Source organism: Falco biarmicus, chromosome 6 (assembly GCF_023638135.1).
Source record: "Falco biarmicus isolate bFalBia1 chromosome 6, bFalBia1.pri, whole genome shotgun sequence".
In the NCBI taxonomy this organism is placed as follows: domain Eukaryota; kingdom Metazoa; phylum Chordata; class Aves; order Falconiformes; family Falconidae; genus Falco; species Falco biarmicus.
In genome coordinates this window covers 75056424-75080810 of record NC_079293.1, presented here as the reverse complement: position 1 = coordinate 75080810, position 24387 = coordinate 75056424, and the positions used below count along the sequence as shown (strand labels likewise).

General features: G+C 42.3%; 1 protein-coding gene across 4 annotated transcripts in view; it reads right to left on the bottom strand.

Annotated features, from left to right (window-relative positions):
- PKHD1 (PKHD1 ciliary IPT domain containing fibrocystin/polyductin) overlaps positions 1-24387 on the bottom strand; it is a 280766-nt gene that overhangs the window by 161156 nt on the left and 95223 nt on the right. For all 4 annotated transcript variants that reach the window (XM_056343184.1, XM_056343183.1, XM_056343185.1 and 1 more), the window contains one exon: positions 11711-11923. In XM_056343184.1, coding sequence (XP_056199159.1) covers positions 11711-11923 — 213 coding nt within the window. The remainder of the gene's footprint in view (positions 1-11710; positions 11924-24387) is intronic.

Genomic DNA, 24387 nt, shown 5'->3' with positions numbered 1-24387 from the left:
TACTGTAGGAAGCATGATGTGAGGATGCAGTCTTGTACTGACCTGGCAAAATTATTAATAACAAGGCAATTCTGGTGTGTACAATGCTACTGTCTTTGATATGTCAAGTAGAGAATTGGAAACACAATATAAATTTCAATTCTTACAGCCTTTATCACAAAACATTTTATAAATCTACATCGGATGCTATATGACTTCACTGATTTCACCTACTCCTAAGTAGTTCAACCGGAGATGAGAATTTGACCTTTACAGAAATGTCTCAGAATCACACCAAAACTAGTAAACTCAGCAAGGTATGTCAGGACATACTTATCTCCAGGGTGACAAGAAAGTCTGTCTACAGTAAGCACGGTGTGGATTGTGCTGTGTCTTGTAGGTTTAGATAAATCAGGCCATTTTTTACAATACTTCAACCACAAAAGACACGAATATCATCTCCTCTTCCAGGTGCACATTGGGTGCCTCAACAGGTGTTGAAAATTTAAGCTGGCTGGTTTTAAGATTTAAGATGACCCAGCTGTGAAAGCAGAAGCCGCTACAATTGGAAACACTCGAATAGAAGAGTTTGAAAAAAAATACTACAGGGCAGGGAGAGGTAGCTGTAAGCTAATTAATTAGGAGTCATGTCCTATAGTCAACAGGGAAAATAGCCTCCTGGGGAGCGTACACACTCTGCATCACCCTCTGGAGGAGTTTCTCTGTCCCGCTACAGGCACAGGAGAGTTGTCTCCTCATTCAAGCAAGGGGATTGGATGGCCCCGAAGTTGACTCAGAAGCACTTCAGTGGCCAAGGAGCCTTGGAAACCCGAACTGCCCTTGCTAGTGGCTGTCCCCACAAATCTACAAGTTTCCTTGAGTGTGAAGGAACGCGCAGACCTGTGCTGCCCTGGCCACTGATTCCCTCCTCCCGATTATAACCCTAAGCACATGTCCCACTTTTCTGCCAGCCTGAGCCCTCCAGAGCAGCAAGGGAGAGAGTGAGAGACAAAAAAAAGCAGTGGTATAGATCTCAGCTGAGAAAGGCTACTCCAGATATTACCCTCATCCCAGTGCAAAATTTTGCTTCAGACAAAACATCTCCTTTAAAGCTTCCCTGTGTCAGACCAGACAGTTATGAAGTGTTGAAGGGTTCATTTTACCTATTCCTTGTACATTTATGAAAAAAAATCACCCCTTGCCCACTGCCTTAAAATGTCTTCCAGCTTCCATCAGAAGAGAAACTTGGATTGACACTGATCACCAAAGGAGATGCATAGTTTGTAATCTATTATTTGTATTGAAGTAAGGCCCACCATGCTAGATATTCCACACGTGTAGATAGCTAGGACCAGATCTAATGGGAGCCTCTACACTGGATATAGACAAGTCCCACCACAGCATTCACTGACCTGAGGAGCCTGCCTGCATGGTGCTTCACTCCATGCAAACATGGCTGAGGCCTCCACAAGATAAAAGTTATTAATCTTGTTGTACACAAAGAAAGGTGTGGAGGAGATGAAGAAGGGTTAAGTGGCTTCTTTGGGGTTACAGGAGTATCTGGGATAAAGCTGGGAAGTAAGTTTCCTCTGAGCCAGGCCAGTTTCTCAAAACTGAAGCCTACTATTCCAGCTAGGAATAATCTAACACATCTGAAAAACAACACTTAGACTCTTGTTTGCATTTTCAGTTACTGCTCATCGTTCAGATATTAGCTCCAGAGGCAGGTGGCTGAACTGCATCTACCCAAATGCCTGGTACTGTTGGAACGCACAAGGGAAACTGAGTCAGTTCCAACAGATAAACTGAAAAGCGGCTAGTTTACCCTGGTCCAAGAAGCAGATCAAAACCAAAAGACAAGGTCATAGCCTCCTGAGTCACCTCCAGCTCTCTGCCAGGACACGATGAGGTGTTGATATCGTAGTTACCTTGTGTTACCAATCCCCCATCCTCCAAGGAATAACTTTCCAGACAACAACTCTCCATTGAACTGAGAGTGATCCATTAATTTCCAGCTTTTTTTCAGTCTCCAACAGCCACTATCTGCCCCCCTCTCTTCCCATTGATCCCCTGATGCTTTTTCTTCAGCTTCTTATAGCTCCTGTCCTTCACCTCTCCCGGTCTGTCCCAGAAGGTGATTCCAGTCACATAACTATCATAGCCTTGCCCTTTCTCCTGCCATCCCTTCAAACTTGTTCCTTTGCTCCTTTCTCAATCTGATGTCACACCTCCCAGACTACTACATCTCTTCCTCACATAGCTTCAGGAATGTATGGAGCATGGGCAGAGAAAACTGATGGATCAACCCATTCTCCAGTTGATTTGTGAAGGCACATGGCTTGAGCAGACAGCCTTAGGCAGAATGAGTTTTTTCAGCCTGCTTTGCCCACGTTCTCATTTCTTCCATCCATGGGTTCATCCTGCATCTCTCTTTTTATGCTTCCAGGTCTTCCTGTCAGGTTCTGCTGCATCATGGTCTGCCTTCTTCTAAGTCTTCCCTCAATCTGTACTTTTTCTGTCTACCATTCTCCTTCTGAGAATGTTTCTTTGGACTGCTGACTTGTACTTCTTTTACTTCAGTCAAGGCTGCTGATACCTCTTCTTTCTTCTAGCCAAGCTGTACCTTGGATGTGGTGTTCCAAGACTGATCTTCAGTCACCTAGTTACATACACCTTCATATTTCTCCCCGTAAGTTTCTTACTTTGCACCTCTATTTCTCCTGTTTGTCTCCAACTCTCTTCCCAACACAAAGGCTGTCTTGGGGTCAGTCTGTATTTGAACAAAATGTATGCCCATCTCTTCTAAGCATCTGTGATCACCAGCCTCTTGCACATCTACAACACATCGATCCAATGACAGCGCATTTAGGAAGAGTCTTTCAGGTTTCTCATTCTCAATTCAGCTTCTTGCATAAGGCTGTCCTATGGTGCTGTTGTTTTTTCCAGCATTTTCAGAGTTATTAGCCATAATCTTACAACTTTATTTCCAGAAGATGCTGCTTCAAGATACAACAGTCTTTCTGCTGAGTATATTTGTCACAGTCATTCTTCTGTGTCTGATCCTCTTGCAATCTGCATCCACAGACACAGAAGCACAGAAGCATTTAGATCAGAAAAGATCAAGTGCAACCGTTAACAACACGTTCGTGCTTCTTACTCCAGTGGCAACCAGAAGGTGCTTGAAACCCCAGATCTCACTGCCTAATGATTTCCCTAGCCACCAGTTTGCTCTGAAAGGCACTTTTTGTCTTTCACACATTTCTACTCAGTTAGATTAATGCTAATTTAAATCTATGGAATGGTCCAGGCCTATGATTTTATGTGACTAGATGGCATGCTGGTTAGATTGAAAACAGATGCCCCTGACCTGAAAAAAAGACGTTTTGGAGTACGTGTTGTCACCTGACTTTAGAAACGCAGGGAACCTCCTAACTAAGCCTGCCAGCAGCCAGTGTGAGACACATCCCAAGGCAGGCAGAGCTGCAGATCCTGGGGTAGGCATGGGCGTGCTGGTAGAAACTAGACTCCTTAAATGGATTTTAGGAGGACTGGTTCCAGCCCTAAGCCTGACATGGGAATGTTGGTCTTTCTCACAAATGTGTTTAATATTTTTCAAAAAAACTTTGTTTTCTGGCATGGGACATCAGGCTTTGAACTCTTCTGCTCTAAGTACACAGGGCCAGGATCCTGCTGCATCTCATCTTCACTCCTATTTACCACAAATTAATTAACTCAGGTTACGAACATAAAGTTTGTTTGCATTGTTGACAAACTATAAAGCTCTTTTACACCTTTTGACAGTTTATTGGTGCTTTAAAGTTGAAGTAATGAGATCCCTTTATACCACAAAAGGAATTTACAAGAACTGAAGGGCTCAGACACACAATCTACTTATGGTGACTATACAAGTTATGCTGCAGACAATCTGTCAATCTGTTGCAGGGACGTTGTAAATCTTTACAGTAAATGAGAATAAGATCTTTCAATTCCCTTGCACAAAGTGAAAAGAAACAAGCTGTTTACATTTCCAAAAAAAAAGAAAATAATTTTGCAAGAGATAGACTTATAAATGTAATACAATGAATTATAGCTATACTAATTTTAAAAAGGGAAAAGAAAAGGGAAGAAAAAAGGGGAGGGGAGGGGAGGGGAGGGGAGGGGAGGGGAGGGGAGGGGAGGGGAGGGGAGGGGAGAAACCACCACTAGTGAGTCTCCAATAATAAAACACAACACAATTTACTGCAGCGTTTCAGGTGTCAGACCACATAAGGAATCCAGCTTCCACTCCACTGTCATAATCCCTTATTATTCTCTTGTCCCTATCCAAATTGCACTGCCAACTCAAACTTACCTTGGCCATTCCTAAAATTTCCAAGTGTCAAACAAGTGAGAATACAGCCATTGGAAATGGGTGCTTCAGAAAAGGGTTTGGGGTTTTTTAAAATATATTTTTAAATCTATCACAGAGACTTTTTGCTGCTGCTACTTCAGTTAATAAAACAAATTGTAAAAATAATAATGTGTAAAATTCCTTCAGTTAAAAGGAATAGAAAATCTTTTCCAGAAAGCCTTCTTAGTTAGGATTGCACACAGCTGTGCTGCTGCAGCTTTCTGTAGTCAAATAGCCCTTTAAAGGTCCAGATCCTTAATTAAGGATCTGGAAAACTTCTTTCATGAACTTGGATTGGATAAAGACTTAAAAAAAAAAAAAAAAAGTCACAGCTACCTCAACTCACAGTGACTAGTGCAGTCACTGGCCATAAAATGTAGGGAATCAGATGAGGAAGACTGAGAGCTGCTTCCCTCTATTTTCAGATGTCTTTAAAAAATTCCCCTGAACCATGAGCCCTCAGCCCTCTGGACTTGAGTGTTTCCAGCTTACTTTTGCTCCCTGTTAATTCCAATCCTAGGTATATTGCATAAGTGTTTCTAGCTTGTTTCACAATGAAAGGAATTTGGGTGGGGTTTTTTTCCCTAGTACGCATCTTGGATAGACAGGAATGTCTGTGCCTGAAACTGGAAGATGTCTTTCCACCCCCGTACAGTCCTGCAGGACAAACTGCTGTGTGTGGGCTGCTCCTGGGGAGTTGTAGACAGCTTTCCTGCTACTTCCCACCACAGCCAGTGCAGAAAGCTTTTCATTCACACCTGGAGGTGAAATAGGAGGTCCTTTCTAATTTATAACTGCTCATTATCCCTTAGGACACCCAAAAGTTTATCAGCTTTTTGACTGCTACACAGGCGAGCTGCAGCAGCCTCAGTGCTGGGCACTCAGGACCGTACTGGGTGTTTTAGATGGAATTTGAGCATGGGCTCAAACCATAGCTTGCCTGATGTCCCCAGTGTGTGGAACCAAACCCAGCACAAGGCACAAGCTTTGCACAAGCAATGGGCAGACTGAGACAGGAAATTTGGACCTACTCAGTCCCCTGACGTGGGTCCCTATGTGCAAAGCCATCATATGCCATCTCACTTGTGGCATTATCACGTGCTTGGCTCTGGGCAGACGTCCTTCTTGGAAAGACTCTGATGATGTGTACAACCAGTGCAGGGGACCAGGATGCTGCTCTAGGCTGAGGTTGCCACTGCAACATGAGGACGTGCAACGTTTTCTAGTAGTTATTTTCTGGTCGAGCACTGTGAATGTACAAAGATGTAGTCACAGCTCAGCTTTTTAACATCAGCTTTTAACCTGCTCAGTGGCCCATTCATCCAAGGCCCAATGTAGACACAGCTTCAGTAATTCTCTGACTTCTTCCACCTCTCATGTAAATTAGGGGTGGTGCTCCCCCATTATAAGTGGGTTCTGGAGAATGAAAGCCAAGTCTACCGGTAGCTACACATGATTTAATCCAAATTTAAAATTAGGCCAAACCTTCAACACCTTCCACAGAATTAAAATTCCACCAAAAAAATTACTTTTGGAACCATTACACTTTTTTGACTTACGTCACTTTGCAGGTTTAGGGGGTTTGATTTTTATATTGTGAACACATTGCATTTCAGTAGTGTAGAAATGTTGACATGGAACAGGTATAATACTAAAAATAACACCATGAAAGTCCAGATGAAAGGAAAATGATAAAATTAAACACCTTTGCCTTCTCCCAGTGGGGAAAAAAATCATCTAAACAAGAGGACAAAGTGAATAATTTTTGTTTTCTCCAGTAGAAAATATCCTTGAAAGTGACCTAGTCATGTGGAATGGTTCCCTTTTGTGAAACTACAGTTTTAACCAAAAGCATTTCCACCTAAATGTTTTTGAATGGCACCCTCAAGAATGCAAGGAGTATCTTACTGAGGATGGGAAGGGCTCTGTAATTGGGAAGGGGTATGTCAGTGTTATATTCAAAAGTTTAAAAGATGCAACTACTTCATCCCACAGAAGCCTCCACATTTGTAGTAACCCACAGACCTCTCCCTGTCAAGGAACACAAGCCAATACATTAGCTATAGTCTATATATAGTATATTAAATATGTATATACTAGCGCCCACCCCTCAGTCCCATTTTTTCCACGTGTTCCTCATTAAGATCAGCACCAAAATACAGAGCAACTGAGTTAAGTTTGGATCAAAGGTGATAGATGCATTTATGTTGGCAAAATAAGGCAAGCTATGAAAGACACTGCAGCTTTCCCTGAACCCAGCACACTCTGGTTTTTTCCCCTCCATCTGCTAGGTCTTTAAAATCTAATGGTCATCTTATAGTTGTGAATAAGAAAGTGAAGGAACAAGTCATTGTACATTAGTTACTCCATGGGAAGTGCCTAAGTGCAGTTTCTTACCCCCAGTGAACACAAGGGGATTCAAGGCAGCTCAGCCTTCTGTTCAAGAGCCATCTGCTTTAATGCATCATGTTAAAGTCAAGGTCTTGAAAGGAAAAGTGCTGTCACAGAAGGCAAAAATCCTCCTGCAAGCACCACACAGAACAACCAGCATCTAAGGAAAACCAGTCTATGGGAGTAACCCCAGAAAGGGAAGAAGGATCTGAACTCACGGTGTTAACAGGGATGTGCAAATCAGTGGTTTCAGTTAGTACCAAATAACATATTGAATGGATGAACATTTCAGTGAGGTAAAAAAGCACATCTTATCCCTGGTGGATCTCTGCACCCTGTCCTGAATCACGCTGCTGCAGATATTTATTCTTTTTTATCTCTGGGAATCTTTTCTTTTTAATATGTGAGTAAAGTAGAACAAATTCTCTCATGTTGTCTATGATCTCTTAATCTCCAACTCAGCACAGATACATAGCACTGCTTAATGGGGGAAAAGCAAGAAGCATTTGATTAAATGTTTGATGTCTCGAGGAATACACAGGCTCTGTGGAGTGTAGTGCACAGCTCACAAACATTTTGTGTTTCATTATTGATTAAAAGTGATTAAAATTAATAATTGGCTCAGCTGATACAAACTTTTTTTTTGTTTCCTGAGCTAACCCTGAAAATGTATAAGATTGTTTTGGTTGCAGAGAAGCCTGGGATAGAAGTGCAGGACTGCCTCTACAACGTCATCTTCCACAGTAAGCTTCCAGTGCAAGTGCAGGGATATTCTTTGCAGGATTATCCGTGACTTTAGAGGACTGAAACGACCACTGACGCCTCTGTTTTAGTTCTGCTGATTATAAATAGGTACAGTATCAAACCAAAACTCTTTGCACATTATTTTTAATTTACCACACAGCTTTCATCATCTGGACAAAGTGAATGTAGCATGTTATTAAACCTGAAGCATAGCACCTTCCATCTAGTTGGAGAACTATAAGTTATTAGCCAAAATGAGGGAATAGTTCGTATGTTCATGCCCCATATCATCACAGTGCTGGCACTGACAAAGTTTCAGCTAAATACACAGCAGAAGTCCTGGTTTTCTTATGGGAACAGGCACAGTCTGTTTTGAGGGGACATGACGGAATAACAAACTCAGGATCACAGGACTGCTAAAAATGGAACAGAATGGAAAAGACCTTTAAAATTTTCCCATTGATGGCAACTAGAGTGTGGGGACCACAGAGTCAGGCTGTCACAAAGGAAGGGTAGGTGTCCTCAGCTACTGATGCAGCATCTCCACGTAGCTGCCTCTGCACCCAGTCCCTGCCCTTCACACAGCATCCACTGGTGTCTCCGGTCCAGTTTCCCTGGGAAGGACAAAGGCACAAGAACAGCCAAGGCCACCATGCTAAACTTCTCTCCTGAAGCTTGTCAGGAGAGTTTCTCAGGGAATAAAGTACGAATGGAGCTGGAGACAGTGATAAATTTCCCTTCTGAACAATCAATAAAATTCTCTCAGCTCCGCTCAGGCCCCTACTGCGGATGCAAGGGCCATAATTACATTGTCAAAAAGCCGAGTCGCCCCAGCTGACTGAAACCCCCTTTAACACTGATGTGTGATTGACAGGCAGTTTATGGGTGGCACGCTCTGACTGGCAGGGGAGTTGGCTAAAGCCAAAGGCAACAGTGAAATTTCCCAGTCTGCTACAACTACCGGAGCAAAGGACTGCCACTCACGAGGGGATTGTGGGAAACCCTTAGTCATATTAACATATCAAAGTGAGGAGCTGACAGCGCTTACTAAACAATCTGAACTCAAGCATGGCTGCAGAACATCCCCCAAATTTCCCGGTCTGAAACAGGAAAGAAACTAAAATGTGCTCAGTCCTGTCTTCACCAAGACAGCTAAGAATTTGGAAGCCTGCTTATTTAATGATTTTGATCTGAGATAACATCTATATGCATGTGTATGTATGCATCTCACAAATGTGTGCTGCTAAGCGTGTCAGTCTCTTTCATGCATTTATAAAAGAAGCTGTCATGCTCAACAATTTGTTCTGTACCACAAGGCAGACTGGTACAAAATTGGAGACAGAACAGTACATTTCTGTTTTATGTAGGCAATATGAACCCAGCAAAAGAACACGCTGCTTTTGGTCTTGCTTTCCAGCGGGCTTCTACTGCTTCATGCTAAATTGCAGATTACTTGGTTTGAATGAACCTTAATTGCAGCCATGCACAGGGTCTGTATGTAGTGCGGAGCTTAAAAGTGACTTCATAGCTTTTTTCTTTAATTTTCTTGAATCAAAGATGGATTTCCTGAATAAGAAATGTGTAAGTATTCTAGAATAAGAATCAAAAAGAAATTGAAAGCAAGAGATGTTTCCACTAATGGGCCGAGCCACCTTTGGCTCCACATATCTCCATCCAGGTAATGCTTGGGTTGCAGACCTCACCTTCCTGGTTTCCTCAGGAATGAAGAATTGCTGGGAGTTATGCCACTGAGTGAAACTTATGAAATATCAGTGAGAAATGCCTTGAGGGTACTGAAATGGACACCTGGGTTTACTTCCCTCTGTCATATTGCCAAAGTGACACTGTAAAACGTACTTCTGCCCTGTTGGTCTCTATAGTTTCATGTGTTGTCCATGAGGATGGAGACAAGTAGCCAGTCATGATACAGGCTCAGAATGGAAAGGGGAAGCAGCACAGGAGGCACAGCTGCAAGGACATGCTACTGGCTTTTCCTAAGTTGCCAGAAAACAAACCAGCATGAAGACAAGGCTCTTGTTATAAAGTCCTGACAATTTAAGGACAAAATCCTGACTTACAGGGGTCAAACCAAGAACGGAAGGATACTTTAAAGTAGTAGGAGAAGACACATAAAGCAAAGCAGCAAAAGCTGCTATCAGGCAAATTCAAATCAGACATTTTAATACTTCTCTTAAAGAAGAAGAAAAAAAAAAAAGAAAGAAAAAAAAACCCATGGATGATTAACCAAATTAATCCCCTGGAACAAGTCTCCACAGAAAATGCTAGCTTCCATTTCCCTTGACGTCCTCAAAGACCAAGCCTTTCTGGAAGGCATGCTTTAATCTAATGTGAGTTACCAAACCCAAGGCTGGGATAAGTGTGTGAAACTCAATGGCCAGTAGCAGACAGTCAGTTCAGCCTAGACAATCTAATGGCCCTTTTTCACAGAGCCTCTCTAGGAAATGGGACAGACACACTCTACCCTTCTGCAAAGCCAGTTTACCAAAATTATTAAATCCATTTGCATGCACTAAATAATTTAGCCTCACTGTGTCTCAACAAAGTGGTCAAGAGCACCTGACACGGCGTTCAGGAGCAGTGCAGCCCATCTCCCTTGCACTGCCAGTAGCACCTTCCCCAGCCTCCGCTGATCTCTTCTGATCGAGAAAAGCATCTGTTCATCAACTCTTCTCCAACAACCCACCTCTCCTGACCTTGCTCAGCTCCTGTGAACTGACAGGATTACCACACAGCGGTACAGCTCACTCCCCGTCTGTGCCCAGCTTGTATCCCTCGGTGTCTGACATAATTTTTGACCAAGAGGCATATGTGTCAGCGATGCTCAGATAGCAGCATTTCCGCCTGTAGGCCGGGAGGGTGTCAGTTCAAGCCCTGCTGGAGGATATGAACACCTACCAATATGAAGGCAGATGCACAAGAACATTAGGGAGAGAGATGAAGCATTCACATACATTTGTGCTCTTTTGTTTTTTTCTCCTCTACGGCATATATTGCCTTTAAAAACAACCCATTAATTAAGAGCTTGTCACACATGCATTGCACTAATATTCTGATTCGTGCCGAATTTGGACCTGAATTCCACATCCAACCTGCTGCACCAAGAAAAGGACATTTTATATCTGTATAAATATAGCCTTCCAAAAAACTCTGTAGCTAAATTCCCCTGTGCCACAACATGTGCAAACCTACAGCCATTTTCTGTCCTTTATGTCCCTTGTCTCTTCCACTTGGTAAGAACATAATGCCCTGGCCCTGTGGGGCTTCCTTTGAGAGAGAGGTCCAGTGGTTAAATCAGAGGACTGGGCATCTAGGACTGAAATTCTTGGCATTGCCACAGGTTTTTCTTCATAGCCCTGGACTTGTCGTTTATGACAACAACCAGTGCTGAGCAGGTGCAGCTGTGTGCACCACCAGGAAAACAGAGAGATACTGGCTGTGCTCCTAATGCTAGAGACAGACCACCGGCATGGGGATGCCAGCACAGCATGGAGAGATGGAGGAGGGGGGGAAAACACACTGCCAGGAGCACTTTGCTGGTGCTCAAAGCATCATCCCCACTCCAGCTGGCACAGGCTACCAACTGCAGCGTGCTTGGCGTTGGCCTCACTCTGCAGCCTACCTGGCAGACTACCCTTTCTTGGGCATCCCAAAAGTCATACACTCTTTGGGGAGGAAACTTCCCAGTTGTTACGGAGAAAGATGACAGAAGGATAACCCGTTCTAGCAGCAGAGCAAACCCACGTGATTCACAACAGAGATCCAAGGTCCAGTGTCCAAGGGATAGAGACTTTCATTTGTGAACAGATGTGCACAAATTCATCTTCTAGGCACCTAAATCCCTGCCAGGGTTTCATATCTACTTGATACCATCTACTTTTAGGGGGTCAGATTTTCAAAATTACTCAGCTCCCCATATGGGAGCTTTTATGGAGATACAGCACTAAGATCTAGTGCATATGATACTGCAGAAATAGGGGTCTGGTGGTGAACACGATATGAAATTCTGGCCTAAATTTCTACAGTTTTTGATTTCTACAAATATTTCATTGCAATTAGAAACCCAAGTTCATGACCAAAGTTGTTTTGTGAGGTTTTTTCCCCCCTCCAAAAACATTTCTTGCTTTGTTTTGTTTTCTTTTATGCATTTGTGCTTTGCTTTTGAAGAAAATTTAAAAATGTACTCACCATGAATGGAAAGGGTCCCATTCCTCACTGCCAGGAACTTGACCCCATATGGAAATAATGATGGAGAATGGAGGCTTCCATAGAGGTAAATGTGCGCTTTGTGACGGAAAGGGGCCTCATGGGATCCCACCAGGAGCTCTCCTCCATCAGATATCAGAATGTAATGAGCATGGAGTTCTACAGGTCCTGGACCAGTGAACAAGAGTTTGCCACCTGAAGACAACAGAAGAGTGATATGCAACCATAGATCTAAAAGCCAGTCATCATCTCACAGTCAAAGGAACTGTAAGAGATGGGTAAAAAAATGGGTTTGCAATAAAATTATGAGATTAAGAGTAAAATATTATTGCATCCTGCAAAATTTCCACCTTGCCCTGTGCTTCTGCCTATGGATTTATCAGATTTTTACAGACCTTATTAACTCAGCCCATTCTTCAATTCTACCACAGGCTGCCGTTCTAGACTTGAGCAAGGCCATTCAGCCTGGGCAGACATCTAAGTCTCTCCAATTCCAGTGCAAGGGAGCTGTGTTTGGAAAATCTCAGTTTCAACCTACTGGCTCTCTAAACATGAAAAAGGGATAGTACTACTTAATTTGCATGTTACTTTTCAGATTACAGGCTACTTGTGACAGGGAGAGAGGAAGTGAGAACATCTTTGGAACATAAGAACTGGCAACTTGTTTAGCTCAGTGGTTGATTTAATCCTGCATACTCTTCCAGGCGCTGTTCAAAACCAGATGCTTCCAAATACAATATAAGAAACTTCTCCCTGTTAGCTGAATGTGAGATGACCTCCCCATCCCATGAAAGCCTCATTTTAATCCTTAATTAGAGGTTAACTTCACCTCAAAGCATAAGGCTTCATCTCCTTGCCAACATTGTCCTTTTACAGTCTAAGATTTGTCATTAATATAGATCTGATCCTTCAAATCTTTCTAGTATTTAGTCTCAGTGATTTCTTGAAGCAATGAATTCTGTGGTCTAAGTATATGGTGCATGAAAAAGCATTTCTATCCCCTGATTTTTACTCAGTCTCTTCAGTTCTGTCAAATGTTATCTTTGTTCTTGCCTCGTGTGAGCTGGTGATCCCAGCCTGTCATCTCAGGATGGTTTATGCTTTTATCTCCATTCATATTTTCTTCCCTGTGAAGGACACTGTCCCTACCTTTACAATGTATTTGGACACAGTGGACTCTCAGATATCTAATCATTTCGCATGTGGGATGGCTTCCCCGCTCAAGCCATGCTTCCCAGGAGCTAGCAGGGAACATCTCAAAGCCTGGCAACCTCAGGCCTCTTTACAAAGTGTCTATCATCCTCCCAACATTCCCTTTTATGTAAAGTAGCTAATAACTGTGCCACCTCATACCATGGCCAGCTTTCTACTGGTGTTAGCAGTTTTTAATGGTGACCTCTATACCTACCAAACAGCTGGCTTTCCTTCACCACCAGATACTACCAAACCTTAGCAAGAAGGAGATCAGACCTCTGCTTTAACTTCAGTATTGAGTTGAAAAAGGAAGGAAGAAGTTTTAAGATAAAAATCAGATTTAAAACTACCTTGATCATTGTTCACCTTTGATTTGGTCCTGCTGCTCTCAGTGATAAAGGAGATGCATAGCACTTGCGCCTTTCCCACCTAGTTGCATCCACCCCTGCTGAACACATTCTGTTTATCCTGGTAATTCTTGTTTATTCTTGTGTTGAGGGGCTTTCATTGTTTCTTGATTTCTTAGTCTTATAACAAAGTCTTATAACTTAGCCTTAGTTCTAATTTATTAGGCTTATAACAAAGCTAGTATTTGAATAAGGACTACCCATTAAATATTTTCTTTCCCAATTTCAGTAGATTCCACATAAGTTTTTACAGAATATGCTTAATAGATTAAAGAGATAAATCTTACATTTTCTTGCTTATAACCACTGGGAACCATGGGATTGATCTCACAAACACTAGCTCCCCTATGTGTACATTTTCTCTTTCCCTAGACGTATTTTTCTATACACAAATATATTTCTGTTAAGCTTGCTACATAGCATTTTTATGAATTATACTGAATACACTGTGATAAAACAGCAGAAACTTCAGCTTGTCTCATACAGAACTGCAGAAGAGACCTGATTTCTTCTGAGATACATCTGAGACTTCTGAAAAACAGAAATATTCTTAATACAAAACATGCCAGGCTGAAACGGGAATATTTGAAATGGTATTCATTTGCAGACTGAAGGGACCATTAGCTCATACCGCCTGATGGCCTGTGCACGTCATGCTATTGAAAAACTGGAGGAAGTCAAGTTGCCTGTGTTTGACTGCCACATACCCTCCAGAAAGGCAGACAATCAATTAAACGACTTGGGGACATCACTCTACCGTTTTCTATGATCATCTTTTCCCACAGCAAATTTCTCTTACTCTTCACAATTTCTGCTTTATGTCCAACCATAATTCATCAAGGATGAGCTTTCAGACAGCGGTTCCCTTTGCACCTTCCTGCGTTGCACTGCAGAGAGGTATAGAAAACAGCATTTTCTGTGAAGGTACTTACAGGTAAAATCGAATCTCAGCCCTCATCCAGACTGATTGGTAAGGTTTTCAGGACTCTTCCTGCAAGGAATTGTCTCCAATTCATGGAGTGGTGGATCCTCTTTCACAACCCAGTTCTCATTCTGTAGTTTGAAATCCTGACCTCCTAATTCTTCTGTGCTTTATTGTTCTTGATGCTGCCTATAGAGGCAAAACCAGCTTAGCCCCACACTCTGCCTCTTGCTTTTCATGGTAAAAAACACCCCACTGCCTCCTTTTGCCTCTTCATTGCACTGGGAGATCAGGTGGGCATCCCTGAGCCACACAGACTGTTGATCCTTTTCATGATCATGGCTTTGTCTGACAAAGTCCCTGATTGTGTAATCATTAGTTTCATTCCTAATTGCTCCTGGCCCAGCTTTCTTCCCAGCGGTGTAAATCTGCATTTAGTTTGAATGGCGTTCACAAAATGCGATAAGCGACTCTCCATTTACTTTCAAATTATCAATGATGTGCAGTGGCATCCAAGTAGGCATGAGAATGGTTCAATTTACTAACACTTTACTTTCTGAGTTAGTACATTTCATGTCTGATGGCTGCCATGAGATCTTGGCAGGTGATCCTTAGTTAGCCATCACACGATCACATGTTCTACAGAATTAACTTTATCAAACAAACTTGCAATTTTCCTAGAGAGTGAACTAAAGCTTTCTGGCTTTTCTTCCATAAAATTTCTATCCTTTCACTCAGTATATTCCTACAGTTAGTAATTTATGGATTCAATCATCTGTAACGTTCAACTTTATCCGGTTTTCTCATTTGACCTGTGGTTGATATCAGACTAAGCAGCCAATATCTTTTTTCCGTTTACCTGCCTGGACCCTGAGACAAGATCAGAACTTCTACAGTCCTCTGTAATTTCCCATGTACTCTGAAATTAGTATTTGTGGGCCACAAAATGCCTTTTCCTGCAGTTTTAAAGCTCTTGAATGAGAATAGACCTGTTGATTTAAGAATGTGCATTCTTGAATGATGTTATTTAACATCTTCATTATATTAACATTCTTTAGTAATAAATGGACCTGCTGGTCCATCTTCCTTTTGTGATATAATAGAACAGAAATACTTATTAAATACATTTGCCTTATAGCAGCAGTGTTAATAATTTCATCCCCGCAATCTAGAAATGGAACTGTAAATCACTGCAATTTATTTTATTCCTTTAAAATAAAATTTTATGCATTAAAAAAAAGAGTTCTACCCCAAGGTCTTTATTGACTTCCTATGCTGAAGTATAGTCATTTCTGTTTCCACCTCTCTTCATACAATTTTTAATGAGTATTCTAATTGCTGCCATGCTGTACCACTGAACCACGAAGGCTGGTAGCCAAAATTGTCCTATCTTTTGATTGCAAAATTGTAGTTATGCTTCACATAACATCCCCAAATTTTTTCCCAAGTTTCAGCCACATTTTGTCCATCCAAAATTTTCAAGCTGTCTACAAGACAGGTTAGAAATACTGAATTCCTCGCACAAAACCTTCTATCCCTTCCCCATGGGATGACACAGATGGGAGAATGTAAGATTCCTCATTCCTTTTCTTTTTGCAGCCATTCCGATGACTTCGAGGCAGCCAGGGGAAAATGCCTGTTTCCCGTAAGAGTCTGGGATTTGCCTCCTCCTGCCTGGCCCACAGAAGGTCTGCTGAAAAACAGTAGCACCTGTTTATTTTTCCTCCCTTCATTAGCAGTGCTGAGACACAACAGAGCACACCACAGAGCTGTGTTTTGCTGCCAGTGGTATAGATATCTGCCTCTCTGGAAAACTAGCAAGGAGTGAAAAGGTGACACCTTGAACTTCACATTGGAGTCCCTCTTCCTGCAAAAACAGGAGTGGCTCAACCAGCAAGAGTTAATGCTTTTGGGATGGGTGTTAATACTTGTTCTGCACTGTCTCTTGTGCACCTTTCTGCACAAGATGGCTTTGGCAGGTCAGGAGTAGCTCACCCTCATACAGCTCCTAAAAATCACTGTTTGCCTCCTTACATACACCTGGTCCTCTATGACCAGTCCTCTATCTCCCTTTTGTTTCCTTTCTTCTTTTTAAAATCCCCTGTTCCCCAGTAATAAGCTAGCTGCATATCAGCTGTCTTGATAGACTTTTCTCTCTGTTGATTCAAAGAATTCCTGTATCTTTTGTGGATTTCTGGGTGTCTGATAAATTTGAATGCTGCTGACTGTTCTGCACCGGGTGCAAGTACGAGCAATAGTCCCAACAAGTTTCAGTAGCAGCAGGCATGCAGGCACTAGCTGTGCGATGCTTGGCCTGCAAGTCTGCCCTTCCTGGGGGAAAACCTACACAAAAGCAAGGTTTCCCCACCCTGGGTGAAGATTTAGATGTGAAGGAGTAATAATAATTGGACTTCAAGGTGGTGGTTATTGCCCGGCTTTTGGTTTTCTCTGTTGCTAGATGCAATGGCAACCCAAGCACACTTGGCAATGGTGCAAAGATTTGCAAGATCAAGATCACCAGAAGGCATCTGCTGTGTGTGACACTTTCACTTTCCCTTAGAAGCAGCAGTCAGACCCAACATATAATCATAGGAAACAGATATATACACTCACGGTCACACCGTAATGCTGTTGTCCCCTGGCTATTTGCAAAGCTGCTGAACCCCTTCCAGAACCAAGGCAAAAGGCAAGCAGTCCTTGGGAGAAGGTAAAGTGGGGGAAAAAAAAGTTCATCTGCTGAAGATAAAAGAAGAGCAGCATCCACAGAAAAGAAAAGAAAGCATTAGCAGGGCTTCATTTAACCATTTACCAAATCTAACTGTAAAGCCAACTCCAGCCAAGCTTACAAACACTTTCATGTCAAAAAATTGCATATTGTCTCTCTAACCCTTAGATCTCTGTATCTCTGTTTTTCATTGGATCAGAATAAATATACAGCTGCTGCTTTACAAGGTTGTCTTCCCCTTTTGTAAAAAGAAAATAAAAGTTATGCTTCCTTCTTTTATTGCACTTGATCTCTTCTCTGAAAGCAGAAGGCAAGAATATTGCTCAACTGAGCCTTTGGCTGTGACCCTCAAATTGTTTGTTATGGCTGCACAGGAAAGCAAAGTCCTACATATGACCTTGAGGGTGATTTTATAAAAATCAATCAACTACTGTTATGATGGCCTCCCCACCAAGCAAAATAAATACAATTAAACCCATAATCACTTCTGTACAGTAATGTGCAAATTCAATGGGTCTCTTTAGGTGGAGTGAGGGAGAGCAGAGAGCAGGGAGAAATATGTTGAGGCTATTTGATACTTTGTGTGAACATCAGAAGCACTATTCTTCTCAATTAACCCAGCGATTAGCCTCCACCTCTGCCCAGAAAAGAAATCTTTCTTTATCTGTCTTTACAAAAGAGAAAGAGAGAGAGAGAGAGAGAGGAAAAGAAAGAGGGAAAAACTAGGCAACTCCATCTGTCCCACAGGAGAGGAGAAACAGCCAGACCAAATAATGGGGAGGAGGGGGGAAAGGGAATATTAAGGAAAACAACCTGATAAAAACCTGATAATAAGGTGGAGGTTGTAATCTGCTGTGTGAATAACTGCAGCAACATCATACCACTGGCAGAACTGGTTTTGTGAAAAAAGACATCTGAAGTTCTTGGGAAATAGTGCAGAGCACACACAAAAGAAAAGGATTTGGAAAGCTGATGTAAACGTCACTAAGACAGGTGTCCTGGACTGGCTCATGCAATACCACAGCCCAGGTTTCCAGAACATTTACTATGGAAACAGGCTGCATCATGCACTTCTGAAAAAAAAAGAAAAAAAAAAGAACAAATAATGATGGAGTAGAGGATTGTGAGGACTGACGTTTCTCCTTGCTTCTGTCATGACGATTCACACTTTCATAAATAGCAGCTTATATCCCCTCTCAAAAACCTTGTAAAAAAAAAATCCTTCTAACCTAGATGTTCTTATAATGCATTAAATAGATATTGATATTTCTTATTTTGGTTGTGATTTAGAGCGCTCTAGCAGTTTCCCAAACCCAGAGGGAAGCAAAGTTCCCATTCCAAAGTGCACCTTTTATGTGGAGGCCTTTTTTAGTATCATCTTTTGAGGCCATACTTTGCATTCACTGTAGATACAAGATAGTTTTTCCTAATGAACAGCTCATTAGGGAGCAAGGATATAAGTGATTATCACCAGATTTAATTCTACTTCTTTATGTAAAGTTGAATGAAGTGTTAGAGCAGGCAAGCTACAAGAAATATGCTGGATAGTCTGAAAAGGTTTTGGGTTTTTTATAATCAATAATAGAAGGTGTTACGAAAGTACCAAAAGAATCGTCTTATACTTCATTATTGTGCTATGCCCCTCAACTAACAGAACACCTCCCCTGCATAGAAGAGGATTTACTGATTGAAAAGTCATCTCAGCTGGACTGCTCCTTCCCATCACCGTGCAGGGAAGATCTGCTCTGCTTGTGCTGTGGGTACACCACGGCCATGTATAATGAATATTCCCACAGCCTCCAGCTTGCTCTTTACTGGTTCCTCTCACTTGGTGTTTCACATGACAAAGCCACAGTATCCCCCCATGAGACAAGCTTAAGCTCAGAAGTTATATTCCTGGCAAGCATCCCGGAGTGGCAAACAGCAGAAGGCAACTGCCAGAGCTGGAATCTCTCTGCTGAAACAACTGATCCTGTACAACAAGGCTGCAGTGTGCTGGCAGCCCACTTATTGCTCACTCTCTGGCTCCAAGGGTGTTCCTGGTGGGGCTTCCAAGCAGGAAGGGGGGAAAAAAACAAAACAAAACAAAACAAAAAAACCAACAAAGGTCCTCCTGTGTACAGGAAGAGGAATACAGAGTTTAAGAGCCTTAAATAAGAATAACCGATTATTTCATCGACTGTCACCTGCACCCTGTTGACATGCTTACTTGACAGTCGGATGAGCCATGAAAGTTGGTTACAGGCTGGACCACTGCCAAGCAAGACACAAAGGAGAAAAGAAGTTTGTTATATTGGCTTCATCCCAAAGGCTGCCTGAACCAAGAATCCAAAACTCATTCTCCACCTCCCTGGGTATGTACCTCCACATTCATAATACACGGGTACAGATCCCAAACTAGCTGTGAATTCCCATGCCTGTGTATTTCCACCAGAACATCACTAACATGCTAAAAAATTAAGCCTGTATTCTAACGTTTGGCTGGACAGAGGCCTTAATCTGTCCCTGGGCGAGGAGACGGCAGCTGCTTGTGTACTTTCAGACAGGAATTGTCTCCCAAGCTCAACAAGCCTGTGTTTTCTGGCTTGCTGCACTCACCGCCATCTGCTCAGATGGCACATGCTCCCTTTTAAGCCAGTTGGGCTCTTCCCTTAGAGTACAGGAGACAGGCAAAGGCAATTCAGATCGGCAGCCCAGAAAATGCTGCCATAGGTATATATCCTTCAAAGAAGTCGTTCTACTTCTTCAGCTCTTAGGTACTCGTCCGAGATACTTATCTTTGATGCATTTGCAAGAGGAGAGCTAACCTGGTGGGGAAGAGGTGTGGACACTGCTAGATGGCTTCCAACATGTATGACATCATCTAGAACCTAATGAAGGAAAATTCCAGATGAGCCTTGTATAGTCATCAAGGTGAACACCACACGTAGAGGTGTGATGGAAAAATAACCTTGAGCTATTATTTCAAGTCCCCACGTGACAGACGTGCATTAAATGTTTCTCCCTCAGCAAGGGATGGATGCACTGGGGAAGAGACAGGACCACTGTTTTGAGCGCAGGAATATGCTTCTGCTCACCTACAGTCTGTCTGGGTGACTATTAGACCAGACTGTTTCTATTTGCTATACCTCTCCACCCACGGTTATCTCATTTCAAGCTGATTTCTGCCATTTGAATTTAAAGGTTTATCTCCTCGTGTCCAGCACGGTGGGTTGGACCTTGGTCTTAGCGACAGCCTGTTCCTACAGCAAAGCTATAGCAGTGCACGGTCTGTCAAGCCGCCAGAGGAGGATACCTCAAAACTGAAGAAACTTATTACACAGCATGCTTCCTCTGTAGTTCAGGGCTCATGATACAGACTCATGCCTTTGAAAGTATTTATTTGTAGTTTAAAAACTTAGGAAGACCTGGACCTCAGTTCCCAGCCTCCATAGGTCACAATGGCTGTATTTCTGTACCACATGAAAGCATGTGAGGACAGGTCTACTAACAGTGCTACTGATTAGGCCTGATTAGCATCTAGGACAGGTAGAGACCAACTCAGCAGATCTTCCCATCCCATGATTAGAGGCAGTACCTGCTTCCCCGAAAGGTGCACATCCCCTCCTTCCATGCTGGTGAGTGGAGGAAGAGGATGGTGCTGCCTCGGGATTCAGCCCCATCTCTGCCAAAGCGATGTGCAGTTGCTTGGCCAGGATTACCTTCCGCCCATCTGCTCACCCTACAACACTCCACAGGAGTTTCAAGAGCTACTGAAGTTGCAGAAAATCAATTTCATTGGCAAGCAAGAGCCCTGGGAGTCTAATGTACATGCCCATCTGAAACATGATGGGAAAGGGAAATCTGCAGCCCCTACCCACGAGCCAGGGTTTAGAGCTGTGGAAAGAACTGAAAAAAAAAACCCCACCAAATTGCTACAGATTCAGTGCCTTAAAACCCTTCTTCCAGGAATGTCCAGCTCTGCAAGTTGCACTCTACAGAATAACACTGAATTCCTGCAAAAAAATATACTAACAAATTAAAGAACTGATATCTCTTTTTTCTTTTTTCTTTTTTTTTTTTCACCCCCGTGAAAACAGTCAGGACTTTAAGGCTCTGAGACTGTAATTATTGCAGACTTGGTACACCTCACTGTAACAATGCAGGAAAATACCACACAGCACAGGGAGAAATAGGGCTGACTTTTCTTCCTTTTAAATCTCAATTAAAAAATACATTGGATGAAATTTCCCATTAGCTGGTACTATTTGTACATCCTATGTTCTTTCTTTAATTAAAAAACATGCTTATTGCAATACTGCCAGAATCGCTTTTACGGTATTTTAATTGTAATGTCTCTGCCTGATTAAAAAAAGAAAATATGAACTAGAAACTGCCTGCAAAAAGTATCACAATGCACATCCCAAATGGGATGAGCAAAATGGCACAGAAAACACCGCAACACAAGTAGTTTCCAACTGTGCCTACTGACAAGGGATTTCTAAATGGGTTTTATGGTTGATGCCATAGACAGGAAAACAGGGAAAAGCTTTCTCCTTCTTTCAGCAAACTCAAAGGCAGTCTTTATCAGCAGTGACTGAAGCACTGGTTAGTTGACAACTACTTATGCAGGTGTACCAGCAAATATTTGATGCTTTTTGCTAATAGCACCAAAGCCTTGGAAAAAGTCAAGCCAAATTAGTATCTGCATTTCTCTGCTCCCCAGCTCTATGCACAGGACCCATTCTAGCCAGAGTCTGATCTAAGCATGAATTACAAGAAATGCAAAATACTGACGGATAAGCATTGCTTCAAAAAAAAAGAATAATTGGCACTGTCCTGAGTATCTCTGGGGCTTGTCAGTTCTCTACTTTTTTTCTGGAATCTCATAGTTTGGAAAAAAAACCCAAACCTCAGATTAGCTGGAGTATTCTGGAAACTGAATGCACAGGTTTTAGAGGCAGAAACTGTGGGTGAGGTGAGTCAGACCTTTCTGAAAACCTCAGCCTGGAGCCTGACCATGGAAGAGGGAACTGGCACGCTGGTTTTAGCAGGACAGCTAAGATACAGCAAAGATACAAATGTTAGGGGGACAGGAAGGGCTGTGACAAGTGATATTGAGGCTTTTATAGAATAGGGGCCAAAGGAATCTTCTCCCTTATGCCTCCAATGATGGCCATCTCCAAATTGCCATTAGAAAAGCAACAGGGTATACTGGCTGCATCACCCCAAAATTCATCCCCAAGGTACTCCTGAAAGGTCAGGCAGCTTTTTTGGCCTCCAGAGCTCCCTAGAGCACTATAAATTCAGACAAAGACAATAACATATGTCTGAGGTATCAACCCATCAAACACAAAGGAGTTACTCCACTGTAAGCTCTGCGCAAAGGAAATTTCCATCTGTCCTGGGTTACCATAAATATTTCCATACTTGTGATGTTGGGATTATGAAAATAACTGCAATATGCTGAATATACAGTTATCTACAATCTGTCTATCTTGTATCTCTTCTCCAATCAGTATTGTCTGAGCAGTTTCACAGTCTGGCTACTAAACTTTCCACTGCCGATAACCACGTGTTCATGCTTCGTTTGTGGAGGAGGAGGTAGAAACTGCTGAGCCCCCATGGCAGGGAGCAGGATTCAGTTGCCTAATGCTGTTTCTCTACTGCTTTGGTCTCCAGATCTTCTGCTCAGACAACCTGGTCACTACCAGAACCACTATATGTATTTTGCTGTATATTAAGACAGCCAAAGCAGGGTCACTTTAAGGCTGCATATAAAGGTGACACCCTTCTTATAATACTCTTTAAACAATTTCTGCAATGTTCAAAGCATCATAAGGAGACAACATAGAGGCAGTATTCAAAATCCTCATGGTGTCCTAAAAAAGGGGAATCCAAGAAATGGCCCATAAACATGTGTTGGGTTTGCTGGATACAGCACCAGAAAACGGGCAGTAGAGCATCTTTACACAGGCATGAATCCAGTAGCATTCCAGCTTTTTTTCTTCTGTAAAGTGCATTATATTCTCAGCTTGTGAGTGCACAGACAGCCTGATACCGAGTCGTGAAAGCCAAAGGGAGCAAAACTACAATTTAATCCCGTTCTCCAGCTCCAACTAAGAAAACCACTCCAGCTAGACTAGGAAGGGGGTGCTTCAGTTGAAGCTCGTATCTACACCTGCCTGCGGGTTAGGGGCTTATTGTCATGCCCACCTTGCAGCTGGGGAAAGTTGTCAATAATCTGACCTGCTCACAGACTAGGTAGTTGCTACTTTAAGTGGCTCACCTGACCATGATTCGTCTTACAACGGGTATCTGTAACGCCTAAGATGAACAAGTCTTTGGTGGTGTGTGTTTCTCTCTATCAGTACCGGAGCCTAACCAACTTCCCTGAGCTGGACAACTTAAAGATAAGGTTAGAAAAGATAAATCTCAGTCTCATATCAGAGTAGACCCCAGCATGTCTTGACTCCACATCTAACCAAGACTAAACAGCTAGCAGCACCCATGCAAGTGGGGGTGGATGCAACAAAGAAACTTCAGCAAAGATGAAGCTCGGGTAAACAACTACCTTGCAGGCTTCTGTTTCTAAAACGTTTGATTCCTGTGTTTGGCATGTAGCAATGCAGACAATAACAGCATCTAGAATATTTTAATGCTGCTTTCCTAACTTAATCTACATTATAAACCAAGCTTCTTGGAACACATGATAAAGGGGAGAAATGATTTGAATGTCAGATGAGGCAAAGCCATAAAGATACCATTCCAGACTTCATTAAATTCAATCAGACCTCCGTTTGCTTCGTGAGTGCTGACTCATAGATCAAATGTGCCTTTGAGTGGGCGCAAAGTTCAAAGGGTTTCTGCTGCAAGATTGTGCCTCAGTTCTTCACAGAGACTGATCCCTGAAATCCTCATCCAGATTTGCAGCCAAAAGTCTCAGAAATCTGGGGTACTGACCTGTCTCCTCTACTGTATGCTGTAATCACAATGAGGTTAAGAAGAATCTCATATCATATAGATTTAGGATTTTCACTGGGGAAGAGAGGGAAAAAAGTTGTACTGAAACATTTCACTTTGGTTTTTAATCTCAGTTCTAACTTAATTTTGATTGTTTTGTGGGGGTTTTTAACAGGAATGATGCCTGCTGTAATAAGTCTTGAAAACCTCTGAACCTAGATAGAGCAAGTTTAATATTTTTTGGAAATATTCTCACAATAGGGATAAACTTGCAAAGATTTTTCTTTATAGAATGAGTGAAGTTAGATTGAAATATAATTGTCAAAGCACGTTTTTCATCATCATCTCAATGAAAAACTAATATCCTTAACATCCCTTTAATATAAAAAAATCATTTTTACAAGCAAAGATGATCCAGGTCCTTAAGCATATAAAGAGTCCTTTTCCCAGTTTTTGAGCTCCATTTCAG